Source organism: Coregonus clupeaformis, chromosome 10 (genome assembly GCF_020615455.1).
Source record: "Coregonus clupeaformis isolate EN_2021a chromosome 10, ASM2061545v1, whole genome shotgun sequence".
NCBI lineage: Eukaryota > Metazoa > Chordata > Actinopteri > Salmoniformes > Salmonidae > Coregonus > Coregonus clupeaformis.
Window position 1 is genome coordinate 49,740,208 of NC_059201.1, and position 16,411 is coordinate 49,756,618.

A 16,411-nucleotide genomic window follows, 5' to 3' on the forward strand; every position below is an offset into this window, starting at 1 on the left:
CTGGATTTTTTTTCCTCATTTTGTCTTTCATAGTTGACGTGTACCTATGATGAAAAGTACAGGCCTCTCTCATCTTTTTAAGTGGGAGAACTTGCACAATTGGTGGCTGACTAAATTAAACCAAAATTTTAAGTGGGAGAACTTGCACAATTGGTGGCTGACTAAAAAAAATCCCCCACTGTATATACAAACATCCGTGACTCGTACAAATCCATCCCTGCCCCCACTTTGGCCAATCAGATCACGTCTCTCTGTTCCTACACCCTGCCTACAAGCAGCAACTCAAGAGGGAGCCACCAACACAGAAAATATTGAGGAGCTGGACAGAGGAGGCAGACTCAATGCTGCAGGACTGTTTTGATAATACTGATTAGAGTATGTTCAAAGATTCATCCACCCAGGACTCATCCATCAACATTAAGGAATATTTACTGAACAAAAATATAAACACAACAAATAAAGTGTTGATCCCATGTTTCATGAGCTGAAATAAAAGATCCCAGAAATGTTCCATACGCACAAAAAGCTTATTGTGCACACATTTGTTTACATCACTGTTAGTGAGCATTTCTCATTTGCCAAGATAATCCATCCATCTGACAGGTGTGGCATATCAAGAAGCTGATTAAACAGCATGATCATTACACAGGTGTACCTTGTGCTGGGGACAATAAAAGGCTACTCTAAAATGTGCAGTTTTGTCACTCAACACAATGCCACAGATGTCTCAAGTTTTGAGGGAGCGTACAATTGGCATGCTGACTGCAGGAATGTCCACCAGAGCAGTTGCCAGAGAATTGAATGTTCATTTCTCTACCTTAAGTCGCCTCAAACGTCGTTTTAGAGAATTTGTCAGTAAGTCCAACTGACCTCACAACCGCACACCACGTGTAACCACGCCAGCCCAGGACCTCCACGTCCGTCTTCTTCACCTGCAGGATTGTTTTGTGGGGAGAAACTCATTCTGATTTGCTAAGCCTGGCTCCCAAGTGGGTGGGCCTATGCCCTCCTAGGCCCACCCATGGCTGCACCCCTGCCAAGTCATGTGCAATCCATAGATTAGGGCCTAATGAATTCATTTCAATTGACTGATTTCCTTACATGAACTAGAACTCAGTAAAATCGTTGAAATGGTTGCATGCTGCGTTTATATTTTTGTTCAGTATAAGTCGTCAGTCACAGGCTTAAGGTGTTGATGATGTTGTACCTACAATAACAATCCGGACATACACCAACCAAAAACCAAATTGATCAGAAATACAGTGTAGACATTGTTAATGTTGTAAATGGCTATTGTAGCTGGAAACAGCTGATTTTTAATGGAATATCTACATAGGCGTACAGAGGCCCATTATCAGCAACCATCAGTCCTGTGTTCCAATGGCACGTTGTGTTTGCTAATCCAAGTTTATCATTTTGAAAGGCTAATTGATCATTAGAAAACCCTTTTGCAATTATGTTAGCACAGCTGAAACTGTTGTGCTGATTAAAGAAGCAATAAAACTGGCCTTCTTGAGACTAGTTGAGTATCTGGAGCATCAGCAATTGTGGGTTCGATTACAGGCTCAAAATGGCCAGAAACAAAGAACTTTCTTCTGAAACTCGTCAGTCTATTCTTGTTCTGAGAAATGAAGGCTATTCCATGTGAGAAATTGCCAAGAAACGGAAGATCTCGTACAACGCTGTGTACTACTCCCTTCACAGAACAGCGCAAACTGTCTCTAACCAGAATAGAAAGAGGAGTGGGAGGCCCCAGTGCACAATTGAGCAAGAGGACAAATACATTACAGTTTCTAGTTTGAGAAACAGACGCCTCACAGGTCCTCAACTGGCAGCTTCATTAAATAGTACCCTTAAAACACCAGTCTCAATGTCAACAATGAAGAGCCGACTCCGGTATGCTGACCTTCTAGGCAGAGTTGCAAAGAAAAAGCCATATCTCAGAATGGCCAATAAAAAGAAAAGATTAAGATGGGCAGACTGAGATATGGCTTTTTCTTTGCAACTCTGCCTAGAAGGTCAGCATCCCGGAGTCGCCTCTTCACTGTTGATGTTGAGACTGGTGTTTAATGAAGCTGCAAGTTATGTACAAAATAAGTTACAAACAATGCGAAAACACACACAAAATAGCACGGTTGGTTAAGAGTCCATAAAATGGCAGCCATCCCCTCCGGCGCCATTACTAATGATGGTGTTGGAGTCATGCGGAGCCATGCAGTCGTGGGTGAGCAGGGAGTACAGGAGGGGATTAAGCACGCACTCCTGAGGGGCCCCCGTGTTGAGGATCAGCGTGGCAGATGTGTTGTTGCCTACCCTTACCACCTGGGGGGGGGCCCGTCAGGAAGTCCAGGATCCAGTTGCAGAGGGAGTTGTTCAGTCCCAGGGTCCTTAGCTTAGTAATGAACTTGGAGGGCACTATGGTGTTGAATGCTGAGCTGTAGTCAATGAACAGCATTCTCACGTAGCTGTTCCTTTTGTCCAAGTGGGAAAGGGCAGAGTGGAGTGCAGTAGAGATTGCGTCAACTGTGGATCTGTTGGGGGCGGTATGCAAATTGGAGTGGGTCCAGGGTGTCTGGGATGATGGTGTTGATGTGAGCCATGACCAGCCTTTCAAAGTATTTCATGGCTACTTATGTGAGTGCAACAGGGTTATAGTCATTTAGACATTTAGACCTTGGTGTTCTTGGGCACAGGGACTATGGTGGTCTGCTTGAAACATGTAAGTATTACAGACTGGATCAGGGGGAGGTTGAAAATGTCAGTGAAGACACATGCCAGCTGGTCAGCACATGCTTTGAGTACGCGTCCTGGTAATCCGTCAGGCTCTGCGTCCTTGTGAATGTTAACCTGTTTAAAGGTTTTACTCACATCGACTAGTTTGCAAGCCCTGCCACATCCGACGAGCATCAAAGCCGGTGTAGTAGGATTTGATCTTAGATGCTATCTATCCAGACTTAACTTGTTGGGGGTTACAGCCACAGTAAATTAACTATCCATTTTTCTTTTGCAAACTGTTTTGGAATTCAAAGAGTTTTGATTGATGCCTGCATCATATTCTGGATGTTTACTACACTTGCCACTGTTTGGATGAATAGTCGATTCTGGTTGGCTGACAGGTGTGCAGTATTTTTTTATATCAGAAAAATAAGTTTGTCAAATATGCCGCTTGCAGGAGGTGCGTTACTCCTTCCATGTTGTGAATTATGTCCAGAGAACTCATAGCCCCTCGTTTTTTATGCCTTACATAATAATGTTGAATAAGGTACTGTGAAATAAACAGGTGGTAAATGTATTGCAGTCGTAAAGTTATATTATCCTCTTTGTTTGGGCACTGCAAAAGGCAGTGTTTTAAGTCATATAGTTACAGTACATTATTCACCGATGTTCCTATGATGTGACCAATCATCAACCGTTTTACTTTGTTCAAACAATCCATGCTTGACAGGTTGTAATGAATTGTACTTTTTTATTGGGAATTGTAATGGTTTGTACTCCGTCCTCTACCATCTTGCGTTGCTTCAGCCTGAGCACTACCTTTGATATACATATTAAGGTGTTTACACGTGAGGGACTTGGTATAGAGAAGCGTGGGGACATGCTCTCCTGAAGGAAGGTGGTAGTGTAGCGACCTTAACCCAACACATAGCGACCTCATCAAGAGGTTCGAGCCTCTTGGCGTAATGGTTAAGGTGTTGGCCTGACAGTCACTGTACCTGGGTTCGAGTCCAGGTCGGGGTTACCCCCTGAATTCGCTATACTAAATAGGTGGTGAAGCTTTTTCTCAAGAGACAACTATAGCGTGCTCTTGAAGTGACCTCAGTGGTTTAACAGAAGATAGCAAGTAGGTCAACATTGAGCTGGTGATGGGGCGGCGGTGTGAGAGAATGTCAATCACAGCAGGGGAGCGCTCTGATTGGATGTGTTCTCCTCAGGACCCCATTGGGCCAGGAAGGGATGAGACAGGTAGGAGAGGTAGTCATTCTCACAACAACATGGTCGATCCAGACCTGTTGGGCACATCACGGCAAATACTGAAAAAGAGGAGTATTTTACACATATTAGATGTATTTTATTTTACTTTTATTTTAGAGTCCCATTGAGACCAAGGTCTATTTTGCAAGGGAGTCCTACATCTTACAATTACATAACAATTACACAGTCATGTCAGCTTAGGAGCATATAAAATTCACCAAGAGAATACAAAAATACAAAACACAATCATGAAAAACTACCACATTCTATAGTAAAGAGGTCCTCAACCAACATTCTGAAAGGCACCAATACATCCTGTAGGGTAATAACTGTAGGTTATTCTGAAGATTGTTCCATAAGTTAGGTGCGAAGAAACTAAAATCAGTTTTTGTTTTTCCTACCTCTGTAGTGACAGACGGAATTTCAAGAATCTGTCTGGACCCGTATCCACAAACAGTCTCAGAGGAGGTGTACTGATCTAGGATAAGTTTTACCATAATGAATAAGATTATATGGACAGATCCTAGATCAGCCCTCCTACTCTGAGATAATTTGTGCAGAGGAATAGGGAGTTTACACGGCTTCCTCTTCCTAGTATCCTTTGTAGTATCCTGATGGCTAATGTCCAGTCACTGGAAAATAATCTTTGTGAACTCAGAGCAAGGCTTCAATCGCAGAGGGACATCAGTGGATGCTGTGTCCTTGTTTTTACAGAGGGACATCAGTGGATGCTGTGTCCTTGTTTTTACAGAGGGACATCAGTGGATGCTGTGTCCTTGTTTTTACAGAGGGACATCAGTGGATGCTGTGTCCTTGTTTTTACAGAGGGACATCAGGGGATGCTGTGTCCTTGTTTTTACAGAGACATGGCTTAAGGACGATACACTTGACTCTGCTATTCAACCAGACGGCTTTTCCATTTTCCTAATAGATCGACCGGCAGGTTCTGGTAAGAGTAGGGGGAGGGGTATGTTTCCTTATTGACAATCCCTGGCGCACCGGAGCTTAAAACATCTCAAGCTCATGTTCACCCGATCTGGAGTTCCTAAATATCATGAACAAGTATCCTGCCCCACAAGAAAAAAGAACATGCTGGACCATGTATATACAAACATCCGTGACTCGTACAAATCCATCCCCGCCCCCACTTTGGCCAATCAGATCACGTCTCTCTGTTCCTACTCCCTGCCTACAAGTAGCATCTCAAGAGGGAGCCACCAACACAGAACATATTGAGGAGCTGGACAGAGGAGGCAGACTCAATGCTGCAGGACTGTTTTGAGAATACTGATTGGAGTATGTTCAAAGATTCATCCACCCAGGACTCATCCATCAACATTAAGGAATATTTACTGAACAAAAATATAAACGCAACAAATAAAGTGTTGATCCCATGTTTCATGAGCTGAAATAAAAGATCCCAGAAATGTTCCATACGCACAAAAAGCTTATTGTGCACACATTTGTTTACATCACTGTTAGTGAGCATTTCTCATTTGCCAAGATAATCCATCCATCTGACAGGTGTGGCATATCAAGAAGCTGATTAAACGGCATGATCATTACACAGGTGTACCTTGTGCTGGGGACAATAAAAGGCCACTCTAAAATGTGCGGTTTTGTCACTCAACACAATGCCACAGATGTCTCAAGTTTTGAGGGAGCGTGCAATTGGCATGCTGACTGCAGGAATGTCCACCAGAGCGGTTGCCAGAGAATTGAATGTTCATTTCTCTACCTTAAGCTGCCTCGAACGTCGTTTTAGAGAATTTGGCAGTAAGTCCAACCGACCTCACAACCGCACACCATGTGTATCCACGCCAGCCCAGGACCTCCACGTCCGTCTTCTTCACCTGCAGGATAGTTTTGTGGGGAAAAACTCATTCTGATTTGCTAAGCCTGGCTCACCCATGGCTGCACCCCTGCCCAGTCATGTGCAATCTATAGATTAGGGCCTAATTAATTTATTTCAATTGACTGATTTCCTTACACAAACTATAACTCAGTAAAATCGTTGAAATAGTTGCATGCTGCGTTTATATTTTTGTTCAGTATAAGTCGTCAGTCACAGGCTCCATTAGGTGCTAGCTGTGCCACTAAAGATCCTGGTTCGAATCCAGGCTCTGTCGTAGCCGGCCTCGACCTGGAGACCCATGGGGCTGCGCACAATTGGCCCAGCATTGTCCAGGGTAGGGGAGGGAATGGCCGGCAGGGATGTAGCTCAGTTGGTAGAGCATGGCGTTTGCAACGTCAGGGTTGTGGGTTCGATTCCCACGGGAGGCCAGTATGAAAAAATTAAAATCTACCCGTACTGCAGCATTCAATGTCAGCAGAACAAACCCCGATGACTCGGTGGCGCGAGACACGTACAAGGCAAGTAGTTACGAGCTCCGCAAATCCATTAAGGACACAAAAAGACAATACAGAATCAAACTTGAATTTATGTTCGACAACTCGCGACGCCTGTGGCAAGGACTACAGACTATCACGGACTACAAAGGCAAATCCAGCTGTGTGTTGCCCACCAAATCCTCCCTCCCAGACGAGCTTAACACATTCTACGCTCGCTTCGAGGCAGACAATACCCAGCCATCCAGGAAGACTGTAGCTGCTCCCGGTGACCAGGTGCTTTTGCTCTCTGAGGCTGACGTGAGGAAAACTCTCAAAAGAGTGAATACTCACAAAACCGCTGGCCCAGATGGCATCCCTGGCCACGTGTTTGCTGACTAGCTGGCGGGCGTCTTCTCGGACATCTTCATCCTGTTCCTATCCCAGGCTGTAATCCCCACGTGCTTCAAGGAGACCACCATCGTCCCAGTGCCCAAGAAAAACCAGGTGACATGTCCAAATGACTATCGCCCCGTCGCACTCACCCCCGTCATCATGAAGTGCTTCGAGAGGCTGATCATGGCCCACATCAAGGCCAGCACACTGGACCCACTCCAATTTGCCTACCGCTCCAACAGATCCATGTAAGATGCTATTTCCATCGCTATTCACACGGCCTTAACACATCTGGACAAGAGGAACACATACAGTATGTAAGAATACTGTTCATTGACTACAGTTCAGCATTCAACACTATTGTTCTCTCTGAGCTCGACACCAAGCTCAGAGCCCTGGGTCTGGACACCACCCTCCGCAACTGGCGGGCAGACCACAGGACTTCCTGACGGGCAGACCACAGGCAGTGAGGATTGGCAACAACACCTCCTCCACACTGACTCTTAACACAGGGCACCCCAGGGGTGTGTCCTCAGCCCTCTGCTGTACTCCCTGTTCACTCACGACTGCGTGGTTTTGCACGACACCAACTCCATCATCAAATTTGCTGACGACAGCACGGTTCTAGGCCTGATAACCAACAACAACAAGTCAACCTATAGGGAGGAGGTAAGTGAACTGGTATTGTGGTGCCAGGACAACAACCTCTCCCTCAATGTCAGCAAAACAAAGGAGTTGATTGTTGACTTCAGGAAGCAGAGGAGGGAAAATGCCCCGATACACATCAACGGGACTGCAGTAGAGAGAGTCAGCAGTTTTAAGTTCCTCGGCCTCCACATCACTGAGGACTTGACATGGATCAACACCACCACTCTTGTCAAGCGGCTGAAGAATTTCGGCATGCTACCCCGGGTCCTCTCCAAATACTACCGCTGCACCATTGAGAGCGTGCTGACCGGTTGCATCGCAGCCTGGTACAGGAATTGCTCCGTCCACAACCACAAGGCCCTCCAGCGGGTGGCCCAGTACATCACTGGGACCGTGCACCCACCCATCCAGGACATCTACAGTGAGGGGAAAAAAGTATTTGATCCCCTGCTGATTTTGTACGTTTGCCCACTGACAAATAAATGATCAGTCTATAATATTAATGGTAGGTTTATTTGAACAGTGAGAGACAGAATAACAAACAAAAAATCCAGAAAAACGCATGTCAAAAATGTTATAAATTGATTTGCATTTTAATAAGAGAAATAAGTATTTGACCCCTCTGCAAAACATGACTTAGTACTTGGTGGCAAAACCCTTGTTGGCAATCACAGAGGTCAGACATTTCTTGTAGTTGGCCACCAGGGTTGCACACATCTCAGGAGGGATTTTGTCCCACTCCTCTTTGCATATCTTCTCCAAGTCATTAAGGTTTCGAGGCTGACGTTTGGCAACTCGAACCTTCAGCTCCCTCCACAGATTTTCTATGGGATTAAGGTCTGGAGACTGGCTAGGCCACTCCAGGACCATAATGTGCTTCTTCTTGAGCCACTCCTTTGTTGCCTTGGCCGTGTGTTTTGGGTCATTGTCATGCTGAAATACCCATCCACGACCCATTTTCAATGCCCTGGCTGAGGGAAGGAGGTTCTCACCCAAGATTTGACGGTACATGGCCCCCCGTCCATCGTCCCTTTGATGCGGTGAAGTTTGTCCCCTTAGCAGAAAAACACCCCCAAAGCATAATGTTTCCACCTCCATGTTTGACGGTAGGGATGGTGTTCTTGGGGTCATAGGCAGCATGAGTTGATGCCAAAGAGCTCCATTTTGGTCTCATCTGACCACAACACTTTCACCCAGTTCTCCTCTGAATCATTCAGATGTTCATTGGCAAACTTCAGACGGGCATGTATATGTGCTTTCTTGAGCAGGGGGACCTTGCGGCCGCTGCAGGATTTAGTCCTTCACGGCATAGTGTGTTACCAATTGTTTTCTTGGTGACTATGGTCCCAGCTGCCTTGAGATCATTGACAAGATCCTCCCGTGTAGTTCTGGGCTGATTCCTCACCGTTCTCATGATCATTGCAACTCCACGAGGTGAGATCTTGCATGGAGCCCCAGGCCGAGGGAGATTGACAGTTATTTTGTGTTTCTTCCATTTGCAAATAATCGCACCAACTGTTGTCACCTTCTCACCAAGCTGCTTGGCGATGGTCTTGTAGCCCATTCCAGCCTTGTGTAGGTCTACAATCTTGTCCCTGACATCCTTGGAGAGCTCTTTGGGCTTGGCCATGGTGGAGACTTCTGTGGACAGGTGTCTTTTATACAGGTAACAAGCTGAGATTAGGAGCACTCCCTTTAAGAGTGTGCTCCTAACCTCTGCTTGTTACCTGTATAAAAGACACCTGGGAGCCAGAAATCTTTCTGATTGAAAGGGGGTTAAATACTTATTTCCCTCATTAAAATGCAAATCAATTTATAACATTTTTGATATGCGTTTTTCTTGATTTTTTGGTTGTTATTCTGTCTCTCACTGTTTAAATAAACCTACCATTAAAATGATAGACTGATCATTTATTTGTCAGTGGGCAAATGTACAAAATCAGCAGGGGATCAAATACTTTTTTCCCTCATTGTACTTGAAACGATTCCTGAGAAAGGCCCGCAGCATCATCAAGGACCCCACACACCACAGCCATGAGCTGTTCACTCTCTTACCGTCGGGCCAACGATATCGGAGCATGAGGTCTGATACCAACAGGCTCAGAGACAGTTTCTATCTACAAGCCATCAGACTGCTGAACACTTTAACTGGACAGACCACCTGCTCTGATTCTCCGCACCTTAGCACACATGCACTCACTCATACACACAACCACACACACACACACATACATTCCTGCTACACACATCTCAACTGCTGCTACCAGACTCTTCTTATGTTTGCTAAATACTGCACAATTTAAACACTTGCATTCCAATCCACCCTTCCCAAAAACGTGTAAATATTGAACTATAAATTGTGCCTTCCTGTATTATACTTATGCAAAAATGTTTATTATAAACTGGGTGGTTCAAGCCCTGAATGCTGATTGGCAAAATAGTTATTTCTACTGTTCTAATTATGTTTGTTATGGCTAAGGGCTGTATCCAGGCACTCTGCGTTGCGTCGTGCATAACAACAGCCCTTAGCCGTGGTATATTGGCCATATACCACCATCCCTCGGGCCTTATTGCTTAATTACATTCTATTGAGCCATTTACTTTATATTCGTATTCTTATCTTTTATTATTTATTTTTGTTGTTGCTTTATCGAGAAAGAACCTGCAAGTAAGCATTTCATTCAACGGTGTATACCATGTGTATCCCGTACATACGACTAATAAAACTTTTAACTCATAATTCAATTAGCATTTTAATTTGCCAGCCATATGCTTCCATAAACTGTAACTATACATTTATCAAGTGTGTGGAAGGTTGAAAAGGAAAATGAGACAAAGCCTTTTGACAAGTTGACACAATGGCCATTGAAACTAAACAAGATGACCATTTACATTTACATTTACGTCATTTAGCAGACGCTCTTATCCAGAGCGACTTACAAATTGGTGCATTCACCCTATAGCCAGTGGGTTAACCACTTTACAATATTTTTTTTTGGGGGGGTAGAAGGATTACTTTATCCTATCCCAGGTATTCCTTAAAGAGGTGGGGTTTCAAATGTCTCCGGAAGGTGGTGAGTGACTCCGCTGTCCTGGCGTCGTGAGGGAGCTTGTTCCACCATTGGGGTGCCAGAGCAGCGAACAGTTTTGACTGGGCTAGCAGGCCAGAGGTGGATGAACGCAATGCCCTCGTTTGGGTGTAGGGACTGATCAGAGCCTGAAGGTACGGAGGTGCCGTTCCCCTCACTGCTCCATAGGCAAGCACCATGGTCTTGTAACGGATGCGAGCTTCAACTGGAAGCCAATGGAGTGTGCGGAGGAGGGGGGTTACGTGAGAGAACTTGGGAAGGTTGAACACCAGACGGGCTGCGGCATTCTGGATGAGTTGTAGGGGTTTAATGGCACAGGCAGGGAGCCCAGCCAACAGCGAGTTGCAGTAATCCAGACGGGAGATGACAAGTGCCTGGATTAGGACCTGTGCCGCTTCCTGTGTAAGGCAGGGTCGTACTCTCCGAATGTTGTAGAGCATGAACCTGCAGGATCGGGTCACCGCCTTGATGTTAGCGGAGAACGACAGGGTGTTGTCCAGGGTCACGCCAAGGCTCTTCGCACTCTGGGAGGAGGACACAACGGAGTTGTCAACCGTGATGGCGAGATCATGGAACGGGCAGTCCTTCCCCGGGAGGAAGAGCAGCTCCGTCTTGCCAGGGTTCAGCTTGAGGTGGTGATCCATCATCCATACTGATATGTCGGCCAGACATGCAGAGATGCGATTCGCCACCTGGTTATCAGAAGGGGGAAAGGAGAAGATTAGTTGTGTATCGTCAGCGTAGCAATGATAGGAGAGGCCATGTGAGGATATGACAGAGCCAAGTGACTTGGTGTATAGGGAGAAAAGGAGAGGGCCTAGAACTGAGCCCTGGGGGACACCAGTGGTGAGAGCACGTGGTGCGGCGACAGCTTCTCGCCACACCACTTGGTAGGAGCGATCGGTCAGGTAGGACACAATCCAGGAGTGAGCCGCGCCGGAGATGCCCAGCTCGGAGAGGGTGGAGAGGAGGATCTGATGGTTCACAGTATCAAAGGCAGCAGACAGGTCTAGAAGGACAAGAGCAGAGGAGAGAGAGTTAGCTTTAGCAGTGCGGAGAGCCTCCGTGACACAGAGAAGAGCAGTCTCAGTTGAATGACCAGTCCTGAAACCTGACTGGTTTGGATCAAGAAGGTCATTCTGAGAGAGATAGCAAGAGAGTTGGCTAAAGACGGCACGCTCAATAGTTTTGGAAAGAAAAGAAAGAAGGGATACTGGTCTGTAGTTGTTGACATCAGTGGGATCGAGTGTTGGTTTTTTGAGAAGGGGTGCAACTCTCGCTCTCTTGAAGACGGAAGGGACATAGCCAGCGGTCAAGGATGAGTTGATCAGCGAGGTGAGGTAGGGGAGAAGGTCACCGGAGATGGTCTGGAGAAGAGAGGAGGGGATGGGGTCAAGCGGGCAGGTTGTTGGGCGGCCTGCAGTCACTAGTTGCAAGATTTTATCTGGAGAGAGAGGGGAGAAAGAAGTCAAAGCATAGGGTAGGGCAGTGTGAGCAGGACCAGCAGTGTCATTAGACTTAACAAACGAGGATCGGATGTCGTCAACCTTCTTGACGAAGTCATCCACAGAGAGGGAGGGGGGTGGGGGGAGGATTCAGCAGTGAGGAGAATGTGGCAAAGAGCTTCCCTAAGGTTAGAGGCAGATGCTTGGAATTTAGAGTGGTAGAAAGTGGCCTTAGCAGCAGAAACAGATGAAGAAAATGTAGAGAGGAGGGAGGAAAAGATGCCAGGTCGGCAGGGAGTTTAGTTTTCTTCCATTTCCGCTCAGCTGCCCGGAGCTCTGTTCTGTGAGCTCGCAATGAGTCATCAAGCCACTGAGCTGGAGGGGAGGACCGAGCCGGCCGGGAGGATAGGGGACACAGGGAGTCAAAGGATGCAGAAAGGGAGGAGAGGAGGGTTGAGGAGGCAGAATCAGGAGATTGGAGGGAGAAGGATTGAGCAGAGGGAAGAGATGATAGGATGGAAGAGGAGAGAGTAGTGGGAGAGAGAGAGCGAAGGTTGCGGCGGCGCGTTACCATCTGTGTAGGGGCAGAGTGAGTAGTGTTGGAGGAGAGTGAGAGAGAAAAGGATACAAAGTAGTGGTCGGAGACATGGAGGGGAGTTGCAGTGAGATTAGTAGAAGAGCAACATCTAGTAAAGATGAAGTCAAGCGTATTGCCTGCCTTGTGAGTAGGGGGGGACGGTGAGAGGGTGAGGTCAAAAGAGGAGAGGAGTGGAAAGAAGGAGGCAGAGAGAAATGAGTCAAATGTAGACGTGGGGAGGTTGAAATCCCCCAAAACTGTGAAGGGTGAGCCATCCTCAGGAAAGGAACTTATCAAGGCGTCAAGCTCATTGATGAACTCTCCAAGGGAACCTGGAGGGCGATAGATGACAAGGATATTAAGCTTAAATGGGCTAGTGACTGTGACAGCGTGGAATTCAAATGAGGAGATAGACAGATGGGTTAGGGGGAAAAATTGAGAATGACCACTTGGGAGAGATGAGGATTCCTGTGCCACCACCCCTCTGACCAGATGCTCTCGGGGTATGCGAGAACACATGGTCAGACGAGGAGAGAGCAGTAGGAGTAGCAGTGTTTTCAGTGGTAATCCATGTTTCCGTCAGCGCCAGGAAGTCGAGGGACTGGAGGGTAGCATAGGCTGGGATGAAGTCAGCCTTGTTGGCGGCAGAACGGCAGTTCCAGAGGCTGCCTGAGACCTGGAACTCCAGGTGTGTGGTGCGTGCAGGGACCACCAGGTTAGAGAGGCAGCAGCCACGCGGTGTGAGGCGTTTGTGTAGCCTGTGCGGAGAGGAGAGAACAGGGATAGGCAGAGGCATAGTTGACAGGCTGTAGCAGATGGCTACAATAATGCAGAGGAGATCGGAATGAAATGAACTAAACATCTGGGAAAGGAGAGAGCAGGGCCTCCCTCACCAAAAAAAATATAACTCTCCCAACTTCCACCTCAGAAACTATAATTGTTTCACTGAACCACCCGAATAAAACTCTCCCAACTTCCACTTTAGAAATTAGAATTGTTGTAAACTACAGCGGTTCAATGTTTCAATGAATAGACTCAACTTACTTTATTCAGCTAGCTAACTATGACGCCATAGCTAACTAGCATGCTAGCATCCAATAACACACAGTTTAGCACCAATACTTGGTTACAACAAACTACCAATAGTGTGTGAACACACTAAACAGATAATTTGTGTCCGTGTCTAGTTCTTTCATAACGCAGCAATGATTAAACGTTGGCTAGCTAGCACAAAGATATTGTATTTAGCTACTACAGTACAGCCAGCTGGTAGTGTTGGCTAGCTAGCAATGGCTGCTGTGTTGACTTTGTTTGAAAAACGGCGTCGCTGCGTAACGAATGTAGCTGGCTAAAAGGATATTGTTTTTAGTTGCTACCGTTGCTAATAGCTACTCGCCAGCTAATCCAGGAGGTGAGTTAGCTAGCTAGCTTCGTGCTACACCCGGCACCGCCGAATACAAAAGTAACCTACAATAACTACATACAACAACTACCCACAACAGCCCACGAGGCCTACCTATACTACCTAATAATATACAGCCCCACGATGCCTACCTATAATACCTACTACCAGTAAGGCTATACCAAAGAAAAGCAGAGCAAATCCCCCTTCATTCACCAGCAGCTACCAGCTACACCTCACCAGCCTGAGACACACAGCTCCCTCTGAGTCTAAAGCCACTGGAGGACCCCACCCCTAGAGAGGTGTTATATCCCCCCCTTCCTTCCCTGTCATCCTAGTCTTCAGTTTAAAATGGCAGCACTCTCTATACAGGCAGTTACAGGTCTCACACAGGAGTGGGAGATTCAATTGTGGTTATTTAATTTAACAAATAACTTAATTTAAGTAAGGTCTACATCTGCTATTCATTGTGTTATCCATGTACTGTATGATGAGAGCCTGATAGGCAAGACAGCACAAACAGATCTGGCACTCAGGCTAGTATGAAGCTCAGTTTGTTATCTTGTTTTGTGTCATTTCTAACTTCCCACCCTCTCTTTCATTCAAACAGGAACCTGCTGGATATGGACAACTTCTCCAAATCAGACCCTGGTATGTGATGCATATTTTATAATTGTTGCAAAGACTTTCTTGTAAGCACTTACAAGTTATTATGAAAAGCTTATAACCAGGGTTGGGGTCAATTCCATTTCAATGAAAAATGTAATGTCAGAATGTATATCAAATTCAATTCAAAATTTTCCTAATTGAACAGCATTGAAGAGAATTGGAATTTCAGTGTACTTCCTGAATTGACATGGAATTGAAATGGAATTGTCCCCAACCCTGCTTATAACATATTGCCATTCAATTATCTGCATTGCATGTATAACATATACATGACATTCTACTGTTCCAATTCCAATTCTCAAAGTAGAAAATTGAAGGGATTCCATAGTACTCCAAACACCAACATGCAGGTACGTGCACAAATAGGGCTCTACCTGTGCAGAGCACATGCCCCTTTGCCCTTCCAGTCTCCAAAGTGCCCTTTTCGGTGGTGGTACATTTATACATTTTTTTAGTTGTTGTTCTGAACCCACTGCCCGCAAGTCGTTTTTAAATTCTCATACTACAGTGCCTTGAGAAAGTATTCATACCCCTTGACTTATTCCACATTTTGTTGTGTTACAGACGGAATTCAAAATTGTTAACATTTTGGTTACACAGGCTCTTGGCCTCCCATCCTATTCTAACCACGTCTCGCCGGCTTTGCATTCATGTTACCTGATGAAATTGCTGTACAATATGATCTTGTTGCCATCTGATGCACATTTAAATGTCATAAAAAATCTGCCGCGTCCTGGTTGTATTACTGCTGATGATATCTGGAAATGTGCATGTACAATCTGCTGTTGCTAGCCCCAATTCTGACTTGTGCTCTGATGATTTATGCTTCACTGATTTCTGCTCTCATAAAAGCCTAGGTTTTTTGCACGTTAACACTAGAAGCTTATTACCTAAAATGTATCAATTGAAAGTGTTGGTTCACCGCTCCAATCCAGATGGGTTGGTCATTACTGAGACATGGTTAAGAAACAGTGTTCTGAACACTGATGTTAACCTTTTGGTTATAACCTTTTTCGGCAAGACAGATCTTCCAAAGGTGGTGGACTGGCAGTCTTTAACAAGGAACACCTTCAGTGCTCAGTTGTCCCCACCAAGTCTGTCCCTAAACAATTTGATTTGCTGGTTTTAAGCATTAAGCTTTCAAATAGCTCTTTGTTGACTGTTGCTGGGTGTTATCGTCCACCATCAGCACCGGCCTGTACCCTACCTGCCCTAAGCTCTGTCCTGGCCCCTTACACTAAGTCTGGATTTGTCCTGCTAGGTGACCTAAACTGGGACATGCTTAAAACAACCTGACCAAGACTTAAAACAATGGGACTCCCTAAATCTCTCTCAGATCATTACCAATCCCAAAAGGTATGACCACAAACACCCAGAAAAGGCTACTCTCCTTGATGTTATCCTCACAAATAATCCTGATAGGTATCTGTCTGGTGTTTTCTGTAATGACCTTAGTGAACACTGTTTTATGGCCTGTGTTCGTAATGGCTGCTCAGTTAAACGACCTGTCCTGATTTGTCATAGACGCTTGCTGAAAAACTCGAATGAGCAAGCCTTCCTTCATGAATGGTATAGAATCAGCTTTATCCCCTCCTTCGAAGAAGCTTGCACCTTATTTTTAGTGGTATTGTTAACAAGCATGCCCCCATAAAGAAAATGACAATTAAAAACAGGTTCAGCCCCTGGTTCAACTGTGATCTGGCAGAGTTACTCCACCTCAAGAACACCATTTGGTGAAAGGCTCGGCACACAAATACTCAGGCTGACGGGCTGTCGTTCAGGCAAAAGAGAAATAAGTGCACTCAGGCTATCCTGAAGGCCAAAGTTAGTTACTTTAAGGAACAGTTCTCTCTCTGTGGGTCTAACCCCAAGAAGTTCTGGAAAA

The 16,411-nt window shown here is 45.7% G+C and overlaps 1 protein-coding gene across 1 annotated transcript in view; it reads left to right on the top strand.

The window, feature by feature from the left end:
- Positions 1 to 16,411, top strand: part of LOC121575551 (copine-9-like) — a 168,896-nt gene that overhangs the window by 14,936 nt on the left and 137,549 nt on the right. Inside the window, 1 exon segment of the mRNA XM_041888724.2 lies at positions 14,468 to 14,508. Within this exon segment, the coding sequence (XP_041744658.2) occupies positions 14,468 to 14,508 (41 nt within the window).